General features: G+C 37.6%; 1 protein-coding gene across 12 annotated transcripts in view; it reads right to left on the bottom strand.

Annotated features, from left to right (window-relative positions):
* HUWE1 (HECT, UBA and WWE domain containing 1, E3 ubiquitin protein ligase) overlaps positions 1–23111 on the bottom strand; it is a 157333-nt gene that overhangs the window by 82851 nt on the left and 51371 nt on the right. For 10 of the 12 annotated variants that reach the window (XM_027533172.1, XM_027533176.1, XM_027533180.1 and 7 more), the window contains 10 exons: positions 7844–7906; positions 5965–6042; positions 4655–4702; positions 4505–4573; positions 3965–4064; positions 2912–3033; positions 2585–2735; positions 2342–2469; positions 1642–1782; positions 1335–1440 (listed from right to left, as the gene is read on the bottom strand). In XM_027533172.1, the coding sequence (XP_027388973.1) occupies positions 1335–1440; positions 1642–1782; positions 2342–2469; positions 2585–2735; positions 2912–3033; positions 3965–4064; positions 4505–4573; positions 4655–4702; positions 5965–6042; positions 7844–7906 (1006 nt within the window). The remainder of the gene's footprint in view (positions 1–1334; positions 1441–1641; positions 1783–2341; positions 2470–2584; positions 2736–2911; positions 3034–3964; positions 4065–4504; positions 4574–4654; positions 4703–5964; positions 6043–7843; positions 7907–23111) is intronic. The other 2 variants (XM_027533183.1, XM_027533179.1) reach the window with 1 other exon arrangement.

Below are 23111 nucleotides of genomic sequence, written 5' to 3'. Positions count from 1 at the left end.
AAGAGCTTTTTTGGAGGGTGACTTAAATATAAGAAGCATAAAGACTGATATGGAAGGATGACTATGATACAATAAATGAACACTGCTAAACTGAACAGTATGTTAATTCTCATTTTGTTTTATAAAACTATATACTTGTGTCAACATATATTTGAATATGCATAAAAGACTGAAAAGAACTACACTAAAATAACTATGGTGGCTGGGAAGTGAGTTATCATTTCTACTTTATATATTTGAATAATTTTAATCAATCAAGTACAAGATAGACTATTACTTCTTACAGCATACAAAATACAATAAAAAGCTCCATTAGTGATAAACCACTGCTTACATTTTGAAATATTTTATTCCAATCTTTTAAATACATATACAGACATACAGGACATAAACTCATGGTTCTCTAACCGATTTTCAGTGAATATACAATTTTCTCTATAGGTACATCATAACACCAGAATTAGTTGTTAAAAATGTAGATTTCCTAGTCTTTACTTATGAACTTACTAAATTAAGCATTACACTAAATCTTTAGCAAGCGCTTTAATTTTTTCTTATTCTTATGGTTTCTTAAGTTTGACAACCACTGATTTATTGTGAACAGAGTCTTTAAATCATCTTCTATACCACACCATTTTGGAGATGTCACATTTTAATCAACACCTGGGACCACATGACCATACCCATTACCTCAAATGCCAAGTTGCCCATTGCAGACTAGAGATAGAAATTGGGTAAAGGGCCCTCTAGGGACAGCAATGCACATAGTTAACTGTGTTTGGGGGGGGGGGGGAAGGAATGAAAACTTATGGATATTTAGTGTCAAGAATGAAAACCATTATAAAAAATTTAATATCATTATTATTAGCATGGTTACAGATATATGTAATGACATCCTGGGTCATGAAGACAAGATTAAATACTAAGAAAGCTGCTAGGATAGCTGTGAAACAATTTTTTATTTTGGGTACTATTATTAGAGCTATGCACTGGGGAAGTTTTTAAAAAGGACATAATCTGATTTACCCCAAGATTAAGAACACTTGGGCTTCTTTCAGATTTTATGATTTAAAAGTTGTTCCCTACCCAACAACTTTTCTACCTCCCCCTCCTCAAAATAGCCAGATAATTTCACAGGGTCCCATTTTAGTGTCTATATTCTCCTTATCTTTTCGTAATATATATTTAAACACCTGTGATATACGTATCAGGCACTACTGAAGATTATACCAGTGAACAAAACAGTATCGTGATCTCATGGAGCTTACACTTTAGTGGGAATAAGAAGATAATGAATCAGTAATGAACTAATACTAATAGTAATTATTAATTACCATCCATATCAGTTTCCATTTCTTCTCCTTCTTGTGCAGTACTGGGTCTCTGGATCTTTGGCTTGATCACAAAAGGGCATTCTTTTCGGCACAAATCAACTTCATGCTATAATCAAAAGGGAAATAGTAAGATAATCCTATATATATAATAGAGATTAAAAATTATAACAAAAGAGTGTCATAGGCAGATTACAGAAATGATTTCTAAAAACAAAAAAGGGATAACATGGCTCTTTACAGTTATTACATTAGTTTCTAGGCATAGCAATCACTATATCTAAGTATATGCAAAGTACTCCTTGTATACCTCAAGTCTATAAATGAAGATAGAAAGTCCACTATGGGATTGAAAAGCTGCCATGTCCAGGTTGGTGATAAGGTCAACCACTCTGACAGCTCTGGTGACAAATGTTATCTGGTCCTGTTCATCGCCAAGAAACTTTATGACCTATTAGGGAAAGAAAAAAGTAAAACCAATCAAATGAAAGCTGTAATAATGTATTCTTTTGGAAACATGCAGTCTAGAGTCTCAGGGAGGCACCATGGTACAGCAAGAAAAAATATGTTTGATTTTTGGTGCTTGCCAAATGACAGCTCTATGACTTCTGAGATGCAACTGCCTGAAGTAATAGGGACATAAATTACCTTTCAGGATTAAATAAAATATTCAGGGAGAAAAGAGCTGGTACCTGGGGCCTAGCACATGGCAAAGCCTATCATGCTTAAGGTCATGAGGAGATGTGGCAATATCTTAATTAGTACCCAGGGCCTCCTATTATACCATGGTGGACTATGATCAATTCTTAATAATGGAAATAGCTGATCTTACAAGTTGTTAATGAGCTAACCAGAAGGCCAAACTTGAGAAATCAAATATAACATTTTCTGGATAAGCTTTCTTATGCTAACTATCCTCACTGTGAACCACTTCAAACTTATAACTCTGTACCTTCTTTTAGTTGATTTCCCCTCCAAATGTACTTATTTTAAAAAAGTAAGTAGAGCACCTTCAATAAGGCTTCCATCATTCCACAGGAGACCAAGGCTTCGCCACCAGCATCGTAGCTTGCCAGATGGTATAAAAAAGAGAAGAGAGCAGTGGCAAACTGGTGAGGGTATGGATCCATGGAAGGGTCTACAAGGGAAGTTGAGAGAGGAAGAGAAAGAGCAAGTTTGATATTAAACAAAGGCAGACAAAGCAAAGGGTAGGGTTCCTTTAGGTGCCCAAGATAATAACCACAAAAACTTACCAATCATGGCCTGGATACAGTTTCGCACAAGTACAGGCAAAAATCCATGGTAGGAGGCAGTTCCAGTACAATCAATAATACTGCTGAGTTTGGGAGTTCTCTCTAAGTGGACAATTGATGTTAACGTTCGTAAAGAAGCAGCTTTTATCTCCTATGAAAACAGAAAGTAAAGTAGCTCAGCTGGTAAAGAATCCGCCTGCAATGCAGGAGACCTTGGTTCGATTCCTGGGTCAGGAAGATCCACTGGAGAAGGGGTAGGCTACCCACTCCAGTATTCGTGGGATTTCCCTGGTGGCTCAGCTGGTAAAGAATCTAATAAATACTTACCATAAGCTGCTTATCTGTTATCTGAAGGACATCTACCAACTCCTCTATCAACCCATTATACAAGATACTGTTTGCTGACTCCTGCAAGGCATTGGAATACACTGCAAAAGGAGAAATAAACACTTTAGGCAAGAAGGCAGTGGTCAAGCCACTGCCCAATGACAGACCTTTCGGCATCTACTGGTTCTGCAGAAGGACTCCCTTCCCACCAGCATTGGAGGACAAAATCATTGAGTTTCAGAAGATTGGATCAAATATACTTATAAGCCCCAAACACCCACCAAACCGATTCTCCTATTAATGGTATCAATTGTCTTGAGCAAGGATTTTCAGAAATTTAAGTATAAAAAGAGAAGAATTAATTCTTTATAACATCACTACTTGATAACTCATATGTTTCTGTTTTACACTGGAAACTTACACAAGCTTTTATAAAGAACAGAATTGATGGACTACTGCAGATGAAATCAGAAACTTGTATGACACTGTAGTAAAACTTGAGTACTTTATCGGTTTTTTCATTTAACCCTCTGATCAGCTTATAAAATACATATTGTTCCAATATAAAATCAGGAAAATGAGGCCAAAAGGATAAACAGATGCCTAATAATCTACAAAGTCAGGGTGAAAGCCCAGGACTGACTCTGAAACCAGTGCGATTTCCACTATACCACTTTACAAGAAAAAGTAAAATGCACAGTATTATTTAATGAATTTCAAAATTACACTCCCAAAGAGAGGAAGATGAACCGGCAAGAGGAAAAATAGGGTCTAAGGGAAGATGATTATCTGAACACTCATTAAAAAAACCAAATAAAAAACACCCACTAAACCTATGTGATGTGTGAATCATACATATCCTCTTTCTGATCCAACATTAAGGAGCTCAAGAATGATGAATACAGTGAACACTAGAAATGCTGGCAATTTGACTACAATTTAACTTGCCAGCTAGGTAACTACAATGAGCCCATAGCAACAAAGACAGATGAAGTTCAAAGGAAATCAAGTCTAAACTGCCTAACCAGGACCTGTTACATGTTATTCTCTTACCTAATATAGATATTGCATGTAGCCTGGCCTGAACAGCTTGCAATCGCTTCCTGTGATTAGAAAAGCCATGGGCCAGCCGTATGTGTGTAAATAACAGCATCTGTAGAGACATAAGACCTAAATTAGGAAACCAATGGAAAAGATGACTATACTTTCTGAGGGAGGGCTAAGTCTTACTCATTTGGCTCTTGACATTTGGCAAGAGTTCTGATTATTAATCAAATTAAATATCTGATCACCATTACAATGAGCAGAAAAAATATAACACAACGAAATGTTTTCTCCTTTGGTATCCAAGTGTTAAGCTACCACCTCTTAGATATTCATGGTGAATAAAGCTGCTTCTGTTTTCCTCAAACTGTATCAGGACCTAGGAAGCCAGTAAGTGTTGCCCTCATAAAACATGAGGAAACTAAGGCCCACAGAAGCTAATTTGAACATGGGTGTGACTCCATTCTTTCTGCTATGCTATCTCTCCACTCCAGCACAATAGTCTGATTTATATGGATATTATTTAGATATTTATAAGACATATCATACCTGCTTATCCTTAGGAATGCTGTACATTTTGGTAAGAGACTCCATGATTTCAGAAGGGCTTTCTGAAATCTACATTAGGAAAAAAGATAGTTAGGAACAAAAAAGTGAACTAAATGTTAGAACTAACCAACAGTCAAATATTCCTCTTACCTTGTCAAGTTGCTCTATGTGAATATAATGTAGTGTGTTACTAGATGTCTGAAATTAGAAAGATAAGAGAGTTGTTAGAAGTCACTGTATACATTAGATTCCCCATGCCATAGGACTGCTAAGAGCTATCTGAAAAACAAGATGTTACCCTACATAGAAGACTCAACTGCATGCTCTCAAAAATCAAAGTGTTCTTTAGAGCACCCTAAATGCTCATGTTATACATTCTCAGCAAAGCGTCTTTGAAACCAGATTAAAAATAATGTACATAGCTAGATACATTTCATATTCTTCCTTATTCCTTTTAAACTTTATTTAATACACACAGCCTTCGTATTCACAGCAAAGACTGAATCCATGAAAATGGGTTCTTTCTAAATATGCATGGAGAAGGCAATGGCAACCCACTCCAGTACTCTTGCCTGGAAAATCCCATGGACAGAGAAGCCTGGTAGGCTGCAGTCCATGGGGTCACTAAGAGTCGGACACAACTCAGAGACTGAGCATATATTTTAAGTAGAAGGAAAAAAAAGATCTTATTTATTAGACCACTTCTAAACCAAAGTGAATTTTGCTATCTCCTCAAAAGAATATCCCCACTCCAGTATTCTTGCCTGGAAAATCCCATGGATGGAGGAGCCTAGTAGGCTGCAGTCCATGGGGTCGCTAAGAGTCGGACACGACTGAGCGACTTCACTTTTACGCATTGGAGAAGGAAATGGCAACCCACTCCAGTGTTCTTGCCTGGAGAATCCCAGGGACAGGGGAGCCTGATGGGCTGCCGTCTACGGGGTCGCACAGAGTCGGACACGACTGAAGCGACTTAGCAGCAGCAGCAACAGCAAAAGAATATATGAAATGACCAGGTAATTGAAGCGGGTCCCTGTAAGCAATACACAGACTTCATGCAGGCTGGCTTGAGCAGAGAAAGTTGAACCAATCACTATCTAGACTATTATACTGGGTTGGCCAAAAAGTTTGTCTGGGTTTTTCCAAAAACCGGATGAACTTTTTGGCCAACCCAATACTAAATGGTGGAATTCTCAACTGAGACTGAGAAAAATATACCAGTCCTAACATTGCCTTATAAACAGAGTCCTGTCTTTTGACAGTTTGAACGTAAGTAAGATTCAAACCTATCTGCTGGGCAAACAATGAACACTTATTCCTGAGAAGCTGCTGGATATATTTATCTTGGGAGGGCAGCAATGTATCTTAACATCATTCTCTAATTTTACTGAGAAGTACTAGAAAGTCAACCCCAGGTACAGATCATTGACTCTATTAGAACAAATGTGAATGAGACTCACCCTTTTCTCGATTTTGACCTCAGCCCCAGGGTCTGCATAGAATTCAAAGTGTAGTGTAGTGGCACTGGGTGGGTATTTCTGTGTAAAAAGCACATGAAAGAATCAGATACTATCTTCTCCTAAATATTCCCTCAGTCTTAGCTACTTGTCCAACTCACTGTGACAGCAGAATCAGGAGTGTCATCAGCAGCTACAGTGCCTTCATTCCTTGTTTTAGCAAAGCTCAGATGTCTTATAACACAAAATCAGGACAGTGGAGCCCACAGCTCCAAAAGCTTTCATATTCCTTACTGATAACTCAAGTTATCAGTTGTTCTTTCCTTCAAGAGATCAATTTTGACTGCAGCTATTCTCAAGAGGGAAGAGAGAGGCAAGCCTGTCCCAATAATGAATAAAAATTCAAGGGTGAAGGACAAACACAAGGGTCTAGGTACTAGTTCGAGAATGGAAAAGAACATCTTATGGCAATCTTAGTTAATATCATCACCTTTTGAAATATTTTATTCAAACTATGCCTCATGGGCATACCTTTGTAATTCTTTAAATGCATTTTCCCATAACATTCTATATCATTTCTCATGATATCCAATTGCTTTTCTGCACAGGTAGATACCAAGTCAATATAAACCAGACCCTGACAACAAATGCTACTTAACTCTAGAAAAGCAACATGACAAATAAGACTGCAACAGCATGCCCATTAAAGTGTGTCTTTGAAAGAAACCAGTAGCAGTGGTTGCCTCTGGGGGTAGAGAATTATTATATACACCTTTGTATTCTTAGAATTTTTAAAACATGTACTACTTTCTTTTAAAGTACACAAAATTTTCAAAGTCCCATGATATGCCAAATATCAATAAATAAAAGGGTGGATGATTTCTTAATATAAGTCAAGACCAACATTGTTAACAGACACCATACAAACCTAGTAGAGTGTATCATACTGTTTTGCTCAAGTGGCCAAGAACAAGCTTGATATACATAAGGAGCCTCAGAATTAATCACCTAAACTTTAAGATGAAAAATAACTTTCTTAGAATTCCAAACTGAATACCCTTTAAGATTTACACAGCTTTAATTATTAAAACAGATAACATTCATCTCTCATATTACCTAATATTCACTAATATAAATAAAGCATACCAGCTAAGGTGGAAAAGTAATTTGTTCTATTTATAGTTTTCTGTGACCAGAAAATGAACCATTCTCCTGGGGGGGGGGGGAGGCTTGCTAAGATAATTACACTAAATTTCATTGCATCCATTTGTCCTATACATGACAGACTAATAAAAGAAGCAGTATATGTGTTGGAAAATATAGCTGCTTCTTGACATGGATTTGTGTTATAATAATTCAATTGTGCTTTGTGGTTCTATAGCAACGTATCAGAGCAGGGGAGGATGCTTGAGTTCATAATTTAAACATGGCTTAAAGTATGAGCAGGACAGGCATGAGGGGGAAACACGGAAAGTACACAAAACATTCCAAGTTCTCAATAACCAAAATGGCAGACCTGTTCTCCAAGCAGTTATTCTTACAGTCATTCCAGACTACCCAGAGTTCTGACAGTTTCAGTGAGAGAATGCAAGGAAGTGAAATTTCTGGGATTTTTCACCACTTTCAAGATGACTCAACAAAAGCAGTTTCTTATTCAAGAGATCATAGGATCATATACTGTGTTTCTGAGATTCTTCAGCAACCACCAGCACAATAAAGACCCAAGCACTTCTAGAAAAGGTAGCTATGTCTCAACTGATCTCAGCTTCCTCAAAATCCTGATGTGAAGTAACAACTTTAAATGCCATATATTAACTGTAAAGTAAGGCTCAAAAAGAGATCACACAAGTTGTCAAAAGATACTCAAATGTCAGTTACTTACCATCATATGCAAGTCTCTGCAACATTCTGCTAGTCCAAAGCCATTCTCCTTACCACCCCAGCTCTTGGAAAAGGAAAAAAGACAGTATTAAAACAGTGGCTCAGAGGATAAAGCATCTGCTTGCAATGCAGGAGACCCGGGTTCGATCCCTGGGTTGGGAAGATCCCCTGGAGAAGGAAATGGCAACCCACTCCAGTATTCTTGTCTGGAGAATCCCATGGACAGAGGAGCCTGGTGGGCTACAGTCCACGGGGTCGCAAAGAGTCGGACATGACTGAGTGACTTCACTTTCACTTAAGGTAGCTTTGTGTATAAAGTATTTAAAGAGTATGTGGCTGCTTGGAACACAGCATTGAAAAGACATCCAACATTATAATCAAACAAAAAGAGGGAGCAAATAGAAGCAAGAACTTAAGTAAGACTCAAGGTAAGATGGTCTGCCTAAAGGTGATTTCTCCAAAGAGATCAATTTCATGGTTCTTTGAGGATGCAACTGGGAAGAATATAAGCAGCTCTTGCAAGTAAATGCATTTGATATGCCTGCAGTCATGCTTGCTGAAAGGTCAGTCTTGACCCATTGGATCTTAAGTATTGTACCATCCTTTCCATGCTCAGCCTGATCACCTCTCTCATAGGGTGAAACCACATGCTCTTCAGTTCCTGACTTTTTGACATGAGCCAAAGTGCAAAGTAGAAGATCCTCCATTCTTAATATTATTGTACTCTGCCATTACGTCTAAAAAGTTCATCAACAAGTACTAGCCCCTAAGTAATGGGGGAGAATGGCTCAACTGTACAATATTATTGAGTACCAAACAGAAAAAAAAAAACCCAGCCATACAATTTTGCGTAAAAATTAGCCTACATTTTTCAACAGCATTTGAGATATCTATCATTTTTGCCTAATTCGAAATTCTCCCAGGGGTGCGGGTGGGCATTTGTTGAAAACATTGAAGACTAAGTAGATACAGCTGGGGTAATTAATAGACAAATGGAAAAGCTTGGAAAGAAAGGCTGAGGACTGTGATGTTTTGGGGAATATGGGCTTTGAAAACTCCCACACACTCCTGAAAATCTAGAAGGCCACATGTGTGCCCAGGGTTGGGCACATTCTTGGAAAAGACCTGAAAAAGCACTGAGTTCCCATATCTCTAGCTGACATGAGGCTCTATGCAAGGGAAGGCTAAGCCAGAGTTGTAAACTTTCTGGTTCAGTTCATTTCAGTTGCTTAGTCGTGTCTGACTCTGCGATCCGACGGACTGCAGCACGCCAGGCCTCCCTGTCCATCACCAACTCCCGGAGTTCACTCAAACTCATGTCCATTGAGCCAGTGATGCCATCCAACCATCTCGTCCTCTGTCGTCCCCTTCTCCTCCCACCTTCAATCTTTCCCAGCATCGGGGTCTTTTCCAATGAGGCAGTTCTTTGCATCATATTGGAGCTTCAGCTTCAAGATCAGTCCTTCCAATGAACACCCAGGACTGATCTGCTTTAGGATGGACTGGTTGGACCTCCTTGCAGTCCAAGGGACCCTCAAGAGTGTTCTCCAACACCACAGTTCAAAAGCATCAATTCTTCGGCGCTCAGCTTTCTTTATAGTCAAAATTCTCACATCCATACATGACCACTGAAAAAACCATAGCCTTGACTAGATGGATCTTTGTTGACAAAGTAATGTCTCTGCTTTTTAATATGCTGTCTAGGTTGGGCGTAACTTTCCTTCTTTTAATTGAAGGCTGCACTCACCATCTGCAGTGACTTTGGAGCCCAGAAAAATAAACTCTGACACTGTTTCCACTGTTTCCCCATCTATTTGCCATGAAGTGATGGGACTGGATGCCATGATCTTAGTTTTCTGAATGTTGAACTTTAAGCCAACTTTTTCACTCTCATCAAGAGGCTCTTTAGTTCTTCTTCACTTTCTGCCATAAGGGTGGTGTCATCTGCATATCCGAGGTTATTGATATTTCTCCTAGCAATCTTGATTCCAGCTTATGCTTCATCCATCCCAGCATTTCTCATTATGTACTTGGCATATAAGTTAAATAAGCCAGGTGAGAATATACAGCCTTGATATACTCCTTCCCAATTTGGAACCAGTTTGTTGTTCCATGTCCAGTTCTAACTGTTGCTTCCTCACCTGCATACAGATTTCTCAAGAGGCAGGTCAGGTGGTCTGGTATTCCCATCTCTTTCAGAATTTTCCACAGTTTGTTTTGGTCCACACAGTCAAAGGCTTTGGCATAGTCAATAAAGCAGAAACAGATGTTTTCTTGGAACTCTCTTGCCTTTTCAATGATCCAATGGATGTTGGCAAATTTGATCTCTGGTTCCTCTGCCTTTTCTAAATCTAGCTTGAACATCTGGAAGTTCACGGTTCACGTACTGGTGAAGCCTGGCTTGGAGAATTTTGAGCATTACTTTACTAGCGTGTGAGGTGAGTGCAATTGTGTAGTAGTTTGAGCATTCTTTGGCATTGCCTTTCTTTGGGATTAGAATGAAAACTAACCTTTTCCAGTCCTGTGGCCACTGCTGAGTTTTCCAAATTTGCTGGCATATTGAGTGTAGCACTTTAATACAGCATCTCTTTTTAGGATTTGAAAGAGCTCAACTGGAATTCCATCACCTCCACTAGCTTTGTTCATAATGATGCTTCCTAAGCCCACTTGACTTTGCCTTCCAGGATGTCTGGCTCTAGGTGAGTGATCACACCATCATGGTTACCTGTGTCATTAAGATATTTTTTATATAATTCTTCTGTGTATTCTGGTCACCTCTTCTTAATATCTTCTGCTTCAGTTAGGTCCATACCATTTCTGTCCTTTATTGTGCCCATCTTTGCATGAAATGTTCCCTCGGTATCTCTAATTTTCTTGAAGAGAAATCTTTCCCATTCTATTGTTTTCCTCTATTTCTTTGCACTGATCACTGAGGGAGGCTTTCTTATCTCTCCTTGCTATTCTTTGGAACTCTGCATTCAAATGGTTGTATCTTTCCTTTTCTCCTTTGCCTTTAGCTTCTCTTTTCAGCTATTTGTAAGGCCTCCTCAGACAACCATTTTGCCTTTCTGCATTTCTTTTTCTTGGGGATGGTCTTGATCACTGCCTCCTGTACAATATCACAAAACTCCATTCATAGTTTTTCAGGCACTCTATCAGATCTAATCCCTTGAACCTATTTGTCACTTCCACTGTATAATCATCAGGGATTTGATTTAGCTCATACCTGAATGGTGTAGAGGTTTTCCCTACTTTCTTCAATTTAAGTCTGAATTTGGCAATAAGGAGTGCATGATCTGACCCACAGTCAGCTCTGGGTCTTGTTTTTGCTGATTGTATAGAGCTTCTCCATCTTTGGCTGCAAAGAATATAATCAATCTGATTTCAGTATTGATCATCTGGTGATATCCATGTGTAGAGTCTTCTCTTGTGTTGTTGGAAGAGGGTGTTTGCTATGACCAGTGTGTTCTCTTGGCAAAACTGTTAGTCTCTGCCCTGCTTCATTTTGTACTCTAAGACCAAATTTGCTTGTTACTCTAGGGATCTCTTAACTTCCTACTTTTGCATTCCAGTCCCCTATAATGAAAATGACATCTTTTTGGGGTGTTAGTTCTAGAAGGTCTTGTAGGTCTTCATAGAACTGTTCAACTGCAGCTTCTTCAGCATTACTGTTTGGGGTATAAACTTGGATTACTGTGGTATTGAATGGTCTGCCTTGGAAACGACCAGAGATCATTCTGCCATTTTTGAGACTGCATCCAAGTGCTGCATTTCATACTCTTTTGTTGACTATGAGGGCAACTCCATTTCTTCTAAGGGATTCTTAACTTTCTGGGTTAGTATTGAAGATAGTGAGCATTGACATAGAAGATACCAATATGTACACAGAACTCACCAGCAAAGACAGAGATAATTCAGTTCCAAGAATAAAGCAAATCACTAGCTGACCATTAAGGTAACAGAGACTTCAATGACCACATAAGACAAAATTCAGAAACCAGTTCAGAAAAGTCTAAATAAAAAACAAATCTTAACAACAAACCCCGGGGAAGGGGAAGGGTGAGAGTCTGATTTCCAGAGTTGCTATGTTATAATATTCAAAATGTCCACTGTAGCAACATAAGGAGTGGCCTCAGCAAGGTAGCGCAATAAGATGTCTCTCACTGTGCTCCATCCCTCACCCCCGCAATAACTTGGCACCCATTCATAGAGAAAAGTACCTTTATGGGAGCTGTGGAATCCAACCCCACATGCAAAGGGACCTGGGAGAAGTCTCACCCGCCAGTTTGTTGGATAACAGGACCCAAGCTGTGGACCCTGCAGTGGTCTGTGAATCGGTTGCAGCCACTCTCAGCAGGTGTTTGAGAGCTCCAGGAAAACACTATCTTAAACAATCACCCATGAATGATAAAAGTTAAAGGACAAGAGTTTTTTAGAAAACATAATTAAAAAAAGTTTTTAATTCTAAAATAATTTGTTAATGAATACACAATATAAAAAGAGGTAAACTGTGACATCAAAATCATAAAATCAAAGGGGAGTAAAAGTGTTAAGTTTTTCATATGCAATCAAAGTTAAGTTGCTATTATATCTATGTTTTATGTAAGATTCATGGTAACCACAAAGCAAAACTTAGATAAACAAAAGAGGAATAGAAGGGAACTGAAGAATACGAAAAACCATTATTGACAAAGACAGCAAAAGAAAGGAGCAAGGGAAACACAAAACAATCAAAAAAGAACTAATAAGATGGCATAACTATGTCCCTACCTATTATTAATAATAATTACTCCAAATGTAGATGAATTCATTTTTCCCATCAAAAGGCATAAAGTAGTTGGGTGGGAAAAAAAACAAGACCCAACTACATGCTACCTACAAGAAACTCACTTTAGCTTTAAAGACACACATAGGCTCAAACTGCAGGGAAAGAAAGTTATTTTACAGAAGTGGAAACCAAAAGAGCAGGGATAGCTACCCATATCCTACAAAATAGGCTTTGACTCAAAAACTGTAATGGGAAACAATTAAGGTCACTACAAAATGATAAACGGGTCAATTCAAAGAAGATAAGTAAATGCTAACAGATAAGAGGGCTTGCCACGTGGCTCAGTGGGTAAAGAATCCACCTACTATGCAGGAGATGCAAGTTTGATCCTTGGGTTGGGAAGATCCCCTGTATCAGTTAGAACCCACTCCAGTATTCTTGTAAAATCCCACAGGCAAAGGAGACTGGCAGGCTACAGTCCACAGGGTCACAAAGAGTTGGGCATGACTAAAGTGACTGAGCACACATACAATAGATATGAAGGGAGATATGAGATGGTTAGATGGCATCACTGATTCAATGTATATGAAACTGAGCAAACTCCAGGAGACAGTGAAGGACAGGGTAGCCTGGCATGCTGTAGCTCATGGCGTTGCAAAGAGTCAGACATGACTTAGCGACTGAACAACAAATGAAGGGAGAAAGAGATAACAATACAATAATAGCAGGAGATGTCAGCATCTCACTTTCAACAACGGATAAACTGTATTGAGAGAAAAATCAAGAAGGAAACATTGGATTTGAACTATACTTAACTCCTTGAAAAATAAGCTGGAATTCCCTGGTGGCTCAGATGGTAAAGCATCTGCCTGCAATGCAGAAGACCTGGGTTCGATCCCTGGGTCAGGAAGATCCCCTGGAGAAGTTCCATGGATGGAAGAGCCTGGTGGGCTACAGTCCATGGGGTTGCAAAAAGTCAGACATGACTGAATGACTTCACTTACTTACTTAGACCAATGGACCTTGTAGGCATATGTATAACATTTTATTCAACAGCAGAATACACTCTTCTCAAACCCACATGGAACATTCTCCTGGAGAGGTTATATGATAGGTCACAAAACAAGTCTTAGCAAATTTAAGACTGAAACCATACCAAATATTTTTATAGACCCTAACAGTATGAAATTGGAAATCAGTTACAGAAAGAAAACTGGAAACATTCACAAAAATCTGGAAATTAAACAATACACTCCTGAACAACCAAAGGGTCAAAGGAAGAAATCAAAAGGGAAATTAAAAATATCTTGAGAAAAACAGAAACACAAAATATCACAATGAATAGGATGCACCAAAAGTACTTCAAGAGGGAAGTTTATAGGAAATAAATGCCTACATTAAGAAATAAGAAATATCTCAAACAACCTAATTTTATACCTCAACTTGAAAAAGAAGAATGAACTAAGTCCAGAGTTAGTAGAAGAAAGGAACAAAGATCAGAGTAGACATAAATGAAATAGAGACTAGGAAAACCACAGAAAAGATTAATGAAAGAACTTTAAAAAACTACTCAACAAAATAGTTTCAAAACTTTAGCTAGACTGAAAAAAAAAGGCTGAGGACTCAAATAAATAAAATCAGAAACATAAGAAGAGACATTACAACTGATACCACAGATACAAACTACCAGGAAATCAAATTTAACAGCACATTAAAAGTTCAATATTCTTTCATAATAAAAACCCAAAAATGGGGTATAGTGAGAACATACCTAAACACGATAAAGGGCACATATGACAAGCCCACAGTTAACAGTATACTCAATGATGAAAGGTTGAAACTTTTCCTTCTAAGATCAGGAACAAGACAAGGTGTCCATTCTAACCACTCACAGTAGTGGAACACAGTACTGGAAATTTAGCACAATATTGTAAATTCTAGCCAGAGCAATTAAGCAAGAAAAAAAAGAATACCATTCAAAAAGGAAGAAGTAAAGCTGTTTTCACTTGCAAATGATATACAGAAAATCCCCAAGGGGCCACCCAAAAACTTAAAATTAATAAATTCAGTAAAGTTGCAGGATACAAAATTAACATATAGAAATCAGTTATATTTCCATACACTATCTGAAAAAGGAATAGAACAATCCCATTTACAATACCATAAGAAAGTAAAATACTTAGAAATAAATTTTACCAAGGAGGTAAAATCTGTACACTGAAAACTACAAAACACCGATGAAAGGGATTAAAGAAGAGACAAATATCCCATGTTCATGGACTAGAAAAATTAGTATTGTCAAAATGTCCGTAGTACTGAGAGTAATCTATAAATTTTAATTACTTTCAAAATTCCAATGACAATTTCCCTAGAAACAGGAAAAACAATCCTCAAATTTATATGGAACACAGAAGACCCCAAATAACTAAAGCAATCCTGAGACAGAACAAAGCTAGATATTGTACTTCCTGATTTCAAATACCATTACAAAGCTATAGTAATCAACAGTATGGTATTAGCCTAAAAAACACACAAAGCCCAATGGAACATAATCAAGAACAGAGAAATAAATCCTCACATACACAGTCAAATAATATTTCAAAGGGAGCCAATAATCAATGGGAAAGTATAGTCTCTTCAAAAAATGGTGCTGAGAAAACTAACATACAGGAAAAAAACTAACATACAGGAAAAAAAAAATGAAGTTGGACCCCTATCTTATACCACTCAAAAAATTAACCTGAAATGAATTAAAGACTTTAGCATAAGACCTGAAACCATAAAGTTCCTAAAAGAAAACATGAGTAAAAGCACCCTGACACTGGTTTTGGTGACAGTTTTTTGGACATGACACCAAAAGCAACAAAGGCAAAAATAAAGGAGACTGAATCAAACTAAAACATTTTAGCATAGCAAAAGAAATAATCAAAATGAATAGATAATCTGCACAACAGGAGAAAATATTTGCAGACCATTTTATCTGAAAAGAAATTACTATCCAAAATATAAAAAACTCATACAATTGAGTAACAGTAACAAAAACCAACCATCTGATCTTAAAATGGGCAGAGTTGCCTCTGTCTTCACATGGACTTCTCCTTGTGTGTCTGCGTTTCCTTCTCTTTTGTCTCTTAGAAGGATGCTTGTTATTGGATTTAAGTTCCCTCAGATAATCCAGGATGATTTTAAGATTCTTAATTACATCTGCAAAGACTCTTCTTTCATAGTCAGAGGTTCTGGGGTTTTAGGGCATGGGCGTATCATTTTGGGGACTACCATTAAATTCCCTACACTCCCTCACTTCCTTCCCTGAACTCAGATCCTGGATCTTGACAAAAACTCTCTCTTTGACCCAAATTTGCTCAGGCTCCTGTGAGCAATTTTCTCAGCAAGTCCTCAAATTTGGGCTTTTCTGGGTCCTTCCCTGTAGAATCTAGTTTCAGCAAGAAACCAGTTAAGTCAGGGGAACGAGAATCTCCCCTACCCCTGATATTTCCTCTTAATAATTTTCCACCCACTGTCCCCACCCCAACCCTGCTCCTTGGCTGCAAATACCCATCCTGGATTCAGAATTGAGCCCACTTCTATACTGTGGTCTCTTTTCCTCTATTGTAATAGTTGTTTTAAAAAATAAAATTTATCTTCATCCCTTTAAAAAATAAGTAAATAAAATGGACACAGGAATTAAACAGATGTTTTTTCCAAAGACAATAGACAAATGGCCAGCAGTTACATGAAATGGTGCTAAATATCACTAGTCATCAGGGAAATGCAAATTATAACCACAGTGATATATCGCTTCACACCTCAGAGACTGGCTATTTTCACGAAGACAAGAGATAACAAGTACTGGCAAGTATTTGGAGAAAAGAGGATGCTTGTGCACTGTTGGTGGGAATATAAATTGGTATAGGCTCTATCTATCCATCCATCTATCTATCTAGCAGTCCATGTCATCACAGAGACTGGAAACGACTTAGCCACTGAACAACTACAACAACTAACCTCTACAGAAAACAGTACAGCAGTTCCTCAAAAAATTAAAAACAGAACTATTATGATCCAGCAATTCTAGTTCTGGCTCTATCCAAAGGAAAGGAAATCAGGAAAAAGAGATATCTTCACTCCAATTTTTATTGTACAATTGTTCACACTAGCTAAGGTATGGAAACTATATATGTGCCCATCTATGGATGAATGGATAAAGATGTGCCATATGTGTGTACAAAAATATGTGTGTGTGTAAAATACATGTATGTAAAAAATATATATACACACACACACACACAAAATGAGAACACCTCATTTCTCAGCCATGAGAAACAAGGAAATCTCACCTTTTAAGACAAACATGGATGGACCTTGAGGGCATTCTAATAAGTGAAGTAAATCAGAGACAGACAGCTACTGTATGGTATCACTTATACATGGAATCTACAAAAGCTGACCACAAAGAGCTTAGAATGGTGGTTGCTAGGGACTGGGGGAAAAGGGGAGATGTTGGTCAAATTGCACAAACTTCCAATTATATAATGAAAAACATCAGGGGATCCAACCTATAGCATAGTGATTATAGGTAACAATACTGTACTATATACTTTAAAGTTGCTAAAAGAATAAATCTTAAATGTTCTCACTACAAAAAAGGAAATGGCAATTATGTGAGGGGATGGAGATGTTAATAAATCCTACTGTGGGAATCACTTTGCAATATACAAGTGTAACAAATCATCATGTTGTATACCTTAAAGTTACACAATACTTTATTTCAATCATTGGGTTATCCAAAAAGTTCATTGGGGTTTATATATCCCCACAAAACTGGAAAAAATTAGTAGAATTAATTCCTGAAGAAGTTTAGTCATTGGATTTAGGCAAAGACTTTAAATCATCTATTTTAAATATTCTTAAAGAGCTAAACCAAATCCTACACAAAGAACCAAAGGAAACCATGAGAATGATATCTCATCAAATAAAGACCGCCAATTAGAAGTTGTTTTAAAAAAAGGAAGTAAACAGAAATTCTGTAGCTAAAGCACAGTAACAAATGAAAAATTCACTGAAGTGGTTCAACAGCAGATTTAAGCAAGGAGAATGAATAAATGAACTTAAAAATATATAATGTTAGATGGTAATATGTGCTACAGAGAAAATGAAGCAAACTGTAATAGAGAATATGGAAGGTGTTCTGATTTTAAAACAGGATGGTAGGAAGACTTCACTGAGATGGTGGTTTTTAAGACTTAAAAGAAGATGAGGGAGCAAGACACAGAGACAGTTGGGGACATAGCTGCACAGAGGCCTTGGAGCAAGAATGTGCCTGGCACTGTCTAGGAAAGCAAGGGTGCCAGGTATCTGAAATGGATTGAGTACTGGGGAAAGACATGTGAAAGGTGGTCATATGTTTGATTTTGTACACATTACAATTGATATCCAGTAGAGATGTTTAGAAGGCAGTAAATATACAAGTTAGAGGTTCAAAGAAATCACGTAATTTGGGGGAAGTTAATGGTCCTTAAAACCATGAAACTGGGTAAGATCACATCGGCAGAATATAGATGGATAAGAGACAGAATCTGGGGTAAAGCACTAAGCCACTCCAACACTTGGAGGCAGCAAAAGAGGGCACCAATGGAGGACCATGAGAGTGGCTTGGAAACTAAGACTGTTGTCCAATCTTTAAAAATCTTAACACTGTGGGAAAATATTCACCATAGGTTACATATTGGGAAAAGCAGCACATGAAACACAATGTTACTTTTATTATCTACATGGTGAGAGCTGAGGATTACTGTTATTTTCTTCTTTATAATTTTCTTTTGAGTTCTTAATTTTCAACACTGAACATGTATTATTAGTTTGATGCAAATGTAATTGCGGTCTCTGCATTGCTAAAATCTGCTGTTTGATATCAGAATACATTCTAAAATAAATGTTATGTTATACATCATTTTAATGTGCTTTTCTAGCTTTATACTTTTTTTGCTAATGATTTATTTCCTGCTGTTTATTTTATATTTATTTTGGACTACAGAAATGATTTTAGACAAAAAGCAGATTTGAGTGATTTTCTTATTTGCATTCAAAATGAGTTAGTTGTAAGGCGGCAGAAACAACTCTCAACATTGACAATGCATTTGGCCCAGGAACTGCTAGGGAACGTACAGTGTAGTGGTGGTTCAAGAAGTTCTGCAAAGAGGACAAGAGCCTTGAAGATTAGGATTGCAGTGGACAGCCATTGGAAGTTGACAACAACCGACTGAGAGCAATCATTGAAATTGATCCTCTTACAACTACACGAGAAGCTGACAAAGAAAACACTGACCATTCGACGGTCATTCAGCATTTGAAGCAAACTGGAGAGGTGACAAAACTCACTAAGTGGGTGCCTCATGAGCTGAACAAAATTAAAAAAAACAAAACAAAACAAAACATTGTTTTTTGGATGAAAAAAAACACACACATTTTTTGGATGTTTATGCCACAGGAATAAACAAACTTATTTCTTATTGGCAAAAATATGTTGATTGTAATAGTTCCCATTTTGATTAACAAAGATGTGTTTGAGACTAGTTATAATGATTTAAAATTCACGGTCTCAAACAACAATTACTTTTGCGCCAATCTCATTTGAAAAGACCCTGATGCTGGGAAAGATTGACGGCAGGAGGAGAAGGGGACGACAGAGGATGAGATGGTTGGACGGCATCAACGACTCAATGGACATGGGTTTGGGTGAACTCCAGGAGTTGGTGATGGACAGGGAGGCCTGGCGTGCTGCGGTTCATGGGGTCACAAAGAGTCGGACACGACTGAGCGACTGAACTGAACTGAATACTTTTGTAAAAATTCTGACAAATTTATTTGAAAATAAATATTGGAAGGTGGAAAAAAAATCAATGAGCTTGAAGATAGGTCTATTGAGATTATCCAGTCTGAAGAGCAGACAGAAAAAAGTAAATGAAGGTTAAGAGTTCTGTGGGACTTCATCAAGTATACCAACATAAACAAAATGGGAGTCCAAGGAGAAGAGAGAAAGGCAAAGAGATTATTTAAAGAAATAATAGCCAAAACATCTCAAATTTGACAATAGGCATGAATCTACAAACCCAAGAAGCTCAATGAATTTCAATAGGATAAAAATACACAAATTCACAAAAAGACATAATCAAAATTTCAAAGACCAAGACAGAATAATCTTGAAGGCAGCAAGCAAGATGTGATTTGTGATATACAAGGGATCCTCACAGCTGATTTCTCATCAGAAACCACAGGGGCCAGAATGAAGTGGGAAAACACATTCAAAATGCTGAAAGAAAGTAACTGCTAATTAGAATTCTATATCTTACACAATTAATATTTCCTCAGATAAAAGCTGACAGATTGTTGCTAGTAGACCTGCCTATAAGAAATGCTAAAAGAGCAGATATGAAAGGATATGCCATAGTAACCTGACTCCATATGAAGAAATTAAGAACACCACTAAATTAATTTCACAGGTAAGTATAAAATGCATAATTATTTTTGGTTTGTAATTCCTTTTTGTTCTGTGTGTTTTATAACTATAAAAAAGTAAATTCTACATCTATGTTGATAGACACATAATATATAAAGATGTAATCTGTAACAACAACATAAAGTGAGAGGAAAGTACTATACAATTATGTAAAGTTTAAAAATAAAATTAAATTTAAAAAAATAAATAAAAAAAAAAAAAAAAAGAAAGTACTATACAGGAGGAAACTTTTTGTCTACTCTCAAAACTAAGTTGGTACTAATTTGAACAATTCATTAATGAAGATGTTAGTTGTAATACACAGGGAATACATAAATAACTAGACAAAAGATAAGACAAAGAAATATAAGACTTGAACATTAAATCAACTAGACCTAACAGATATACACACACACACACACACACATATATATACGGAACAATCTGCCTAACAAACAGCAGAATATACATTCTTCTGAAGTACAAATAATTAATAGTCTCTCACACAGACCATAGGTTAGGCCACAATACAAACTAAGAAACTTAAAAAAAATAAAATAAAATCATACAAAGTATCATATCCAGTGACAATGGAAAGAAATTAGAAATCTGTAACAGAAGGAAATCTGGAAAATTCACAAACACATGGAAACTAAACAATATACTCTTAAGAAACAATGGGTAAAAGAAGAAATCAAAAGGGAAACTAGAATATTCCTTGAGATTAATGAAAATGAAAACATTTCATATCAAAACTCATGGGCTATACCTTATGTGATAAAGCAGTATACAGAGGGAAATTTACAGTTGTTCATTGCCACCATTTATTGATAAGAAAGAAAAATTTCAAATCAGTATCCTAACAGTCCAGCAAACTAAACCCAAAACAAACAGAAAGAAGGAAATAGTAAAACTGGAGCAGAGATAAATGAAACAAAATAGAAAAACAGAATCAGTTAAAGCAAATTTGGACTTTGTTCTTGCTCTCTCATCTTATTCTTCATCTTCCCAACATTTGATCACTTCATGTCTCTGTGTCTCATTTTGTAATTCTTGCAATATTTCAAACTTTTTCATCATTACATTTGTTATGATGATCTATGATCAGTGATAGTTGCTATTACAACTGTCAGTTTTGGGGTGCCATCAATCACACCCTTGCAAGATGGAAAATTTAATGGAAAAAAATGTGTGTTCTGACTGGCACCTCTATCCCTCTCCTCAGGCTTCTCTATTCCCTGAGATACAACAATATCGTAATTAGGCCAATCAGAAAACCTACAATGGCCTCTAAGTATTCAAGTAAAAGGAACAGTTCCACGTCTCACTTTATATCAAAAGCCAGAAATGGTTAAACTTAGTAATTCTTACACGTTACATCTATTTCTGGAAACTTTCCACTATTGTTACTACACAACTTTAACTCTGTTTCAGTTCATTCAGTTGCTCAGTCGTGTCCGACTCTTTGCAACCCCATGAACTGCAGCACACCAGGCCTCCCTGTCCATCACCAACTCTCGGACTTCACTCAGACTCACGTCCATCCAGTCAGTGATGCCATCCAGCCATCTCATCCTCTCTCGTCCCCTTCTCCTCCTGCCCCCAATCCCTCCCAGCATCAGAGTCTTTTCCAATGAGTTAACTCTTCACATGAGGTGGCCAAAGTACTGGAGTTTCAGCTTTAGGATCATTCCTTCCAAAGAAATCCCAGGGCTGATCTCCTTCAGAATGGACTGGTTGGATCTCCTTGCAGTCCAAGGGACTCTCAAGAGTCTTCTCCAACACTACAGTTCAAAAGCATCAATTCTTAGGTGCTCAGCTTTCTTCACAGTCCAACTCTCACCCCCATACATGACCACTGGAAAAACCATAGCCTTGACTAGACGGAACTTTGTTGGCAAAGAATGTCTCTGCTTTTCAATGCTATCTAGGTTGGTCATAACTTTCCTTCCAAGGAGTAAGCATCTTTTAATTTCATGGCTGTAATCACCATCTGCAGTGATTTTGGAGCCCCCCAAAAATAAAGTCTGACACTGTTTCCACATCTACTTCCCATGAAGTGATGGGACCAGATGCTATGATCTTAGTTTTCTGAATGTTGAGCTTTAAGCCAACTTTTTCACTCTCCTCTTTCACTCTCATCAAGAGGCTTTTGAGTTCCTCTTCACTTTCTGCCATAAGGGTGGTGTCATCTGCATATCTGAGGTTATTGATATTTCTCCTGGCAATCTTGATTCCAGCTTGTGCTTCTTCCAGCCCAGCATTTCTCATGACGTACTCTGCATATAAGTTAAATAAGCAGGGTGACAATATACAGCCTTGACGTACTCCTTTTCCTATTTGGAACCAGTCTGTTGTTCCATGCCCAGTTCTAACTGTTGCTTCCTCACCTACATACAGGTTTCTCAAGATGCAGGTCAGGTGGTCTGGTATTCCCACCTCTTTGAGAATTTTCCACAGTTTATTGTGATCCACACAGTCAATGCTTTGGCATATTCAATAAAGCAGAAATAGATGTTTTTCGGGAACTCTCTTGCTTTTTCGATGATGCAGCGGATGTTGGCAATTTGATCTCTGGTTCCTCTGCCTTTTCTAAAACCAGCTTGAACATCTGGAAGTTCACGGTTCACGAACTGCTGAAGCCTGGCTTGGAGAATTTTGAGCATTACTTTACTAGCGTGTGAAATGAGTGCAATTGTGCAGTAGTTTGAGCATTCTTTGGCATTGCCTCTCTTTGGGATTGGAATGAAAACTAACCTTTTCCAGTCCTGTGGCCAGCGCTGAATTTTCCAAATTTGCTGGCATGTTGAATGCAGCACTTTCACAGCATCATCTTTCAGGATTTGAAATAGCTCACCTGGAATCCCATCACCTCCACTAGCTTTGTTTGTAGTGATGCTTTCTAAGGCCCACTTGACTTCATATTCCAGGATGTCTGGCTCTAGGTGAGTGATCACACCATCATGATTATCTTGGTCGTGAAGATCTTTTTTCCACAGTTCTGTG

The sequence above is a fragment of the Bos indicus x Bos taurus genome, chromosome X, assembly GCF_003369695.1.
Source record: "Bos indicus x Bos taurus breed Angus x Brahman F1 hybrid chromosome X, Bos_hybrid_MaternalHap_v2.0, whole genome shotgun sequence".
Classification (NCBI taxonomy): Eukaryota; Metazoa; Chordata; class Mammalia; order Artiodactyla; family Bovidae; genus Bos; species Bos indicus x Bos taurus.
Note: the sequence above shows the minus strand (reverse complement) of the source record. Positions and strands in the feature narration are given on the sequence as shown.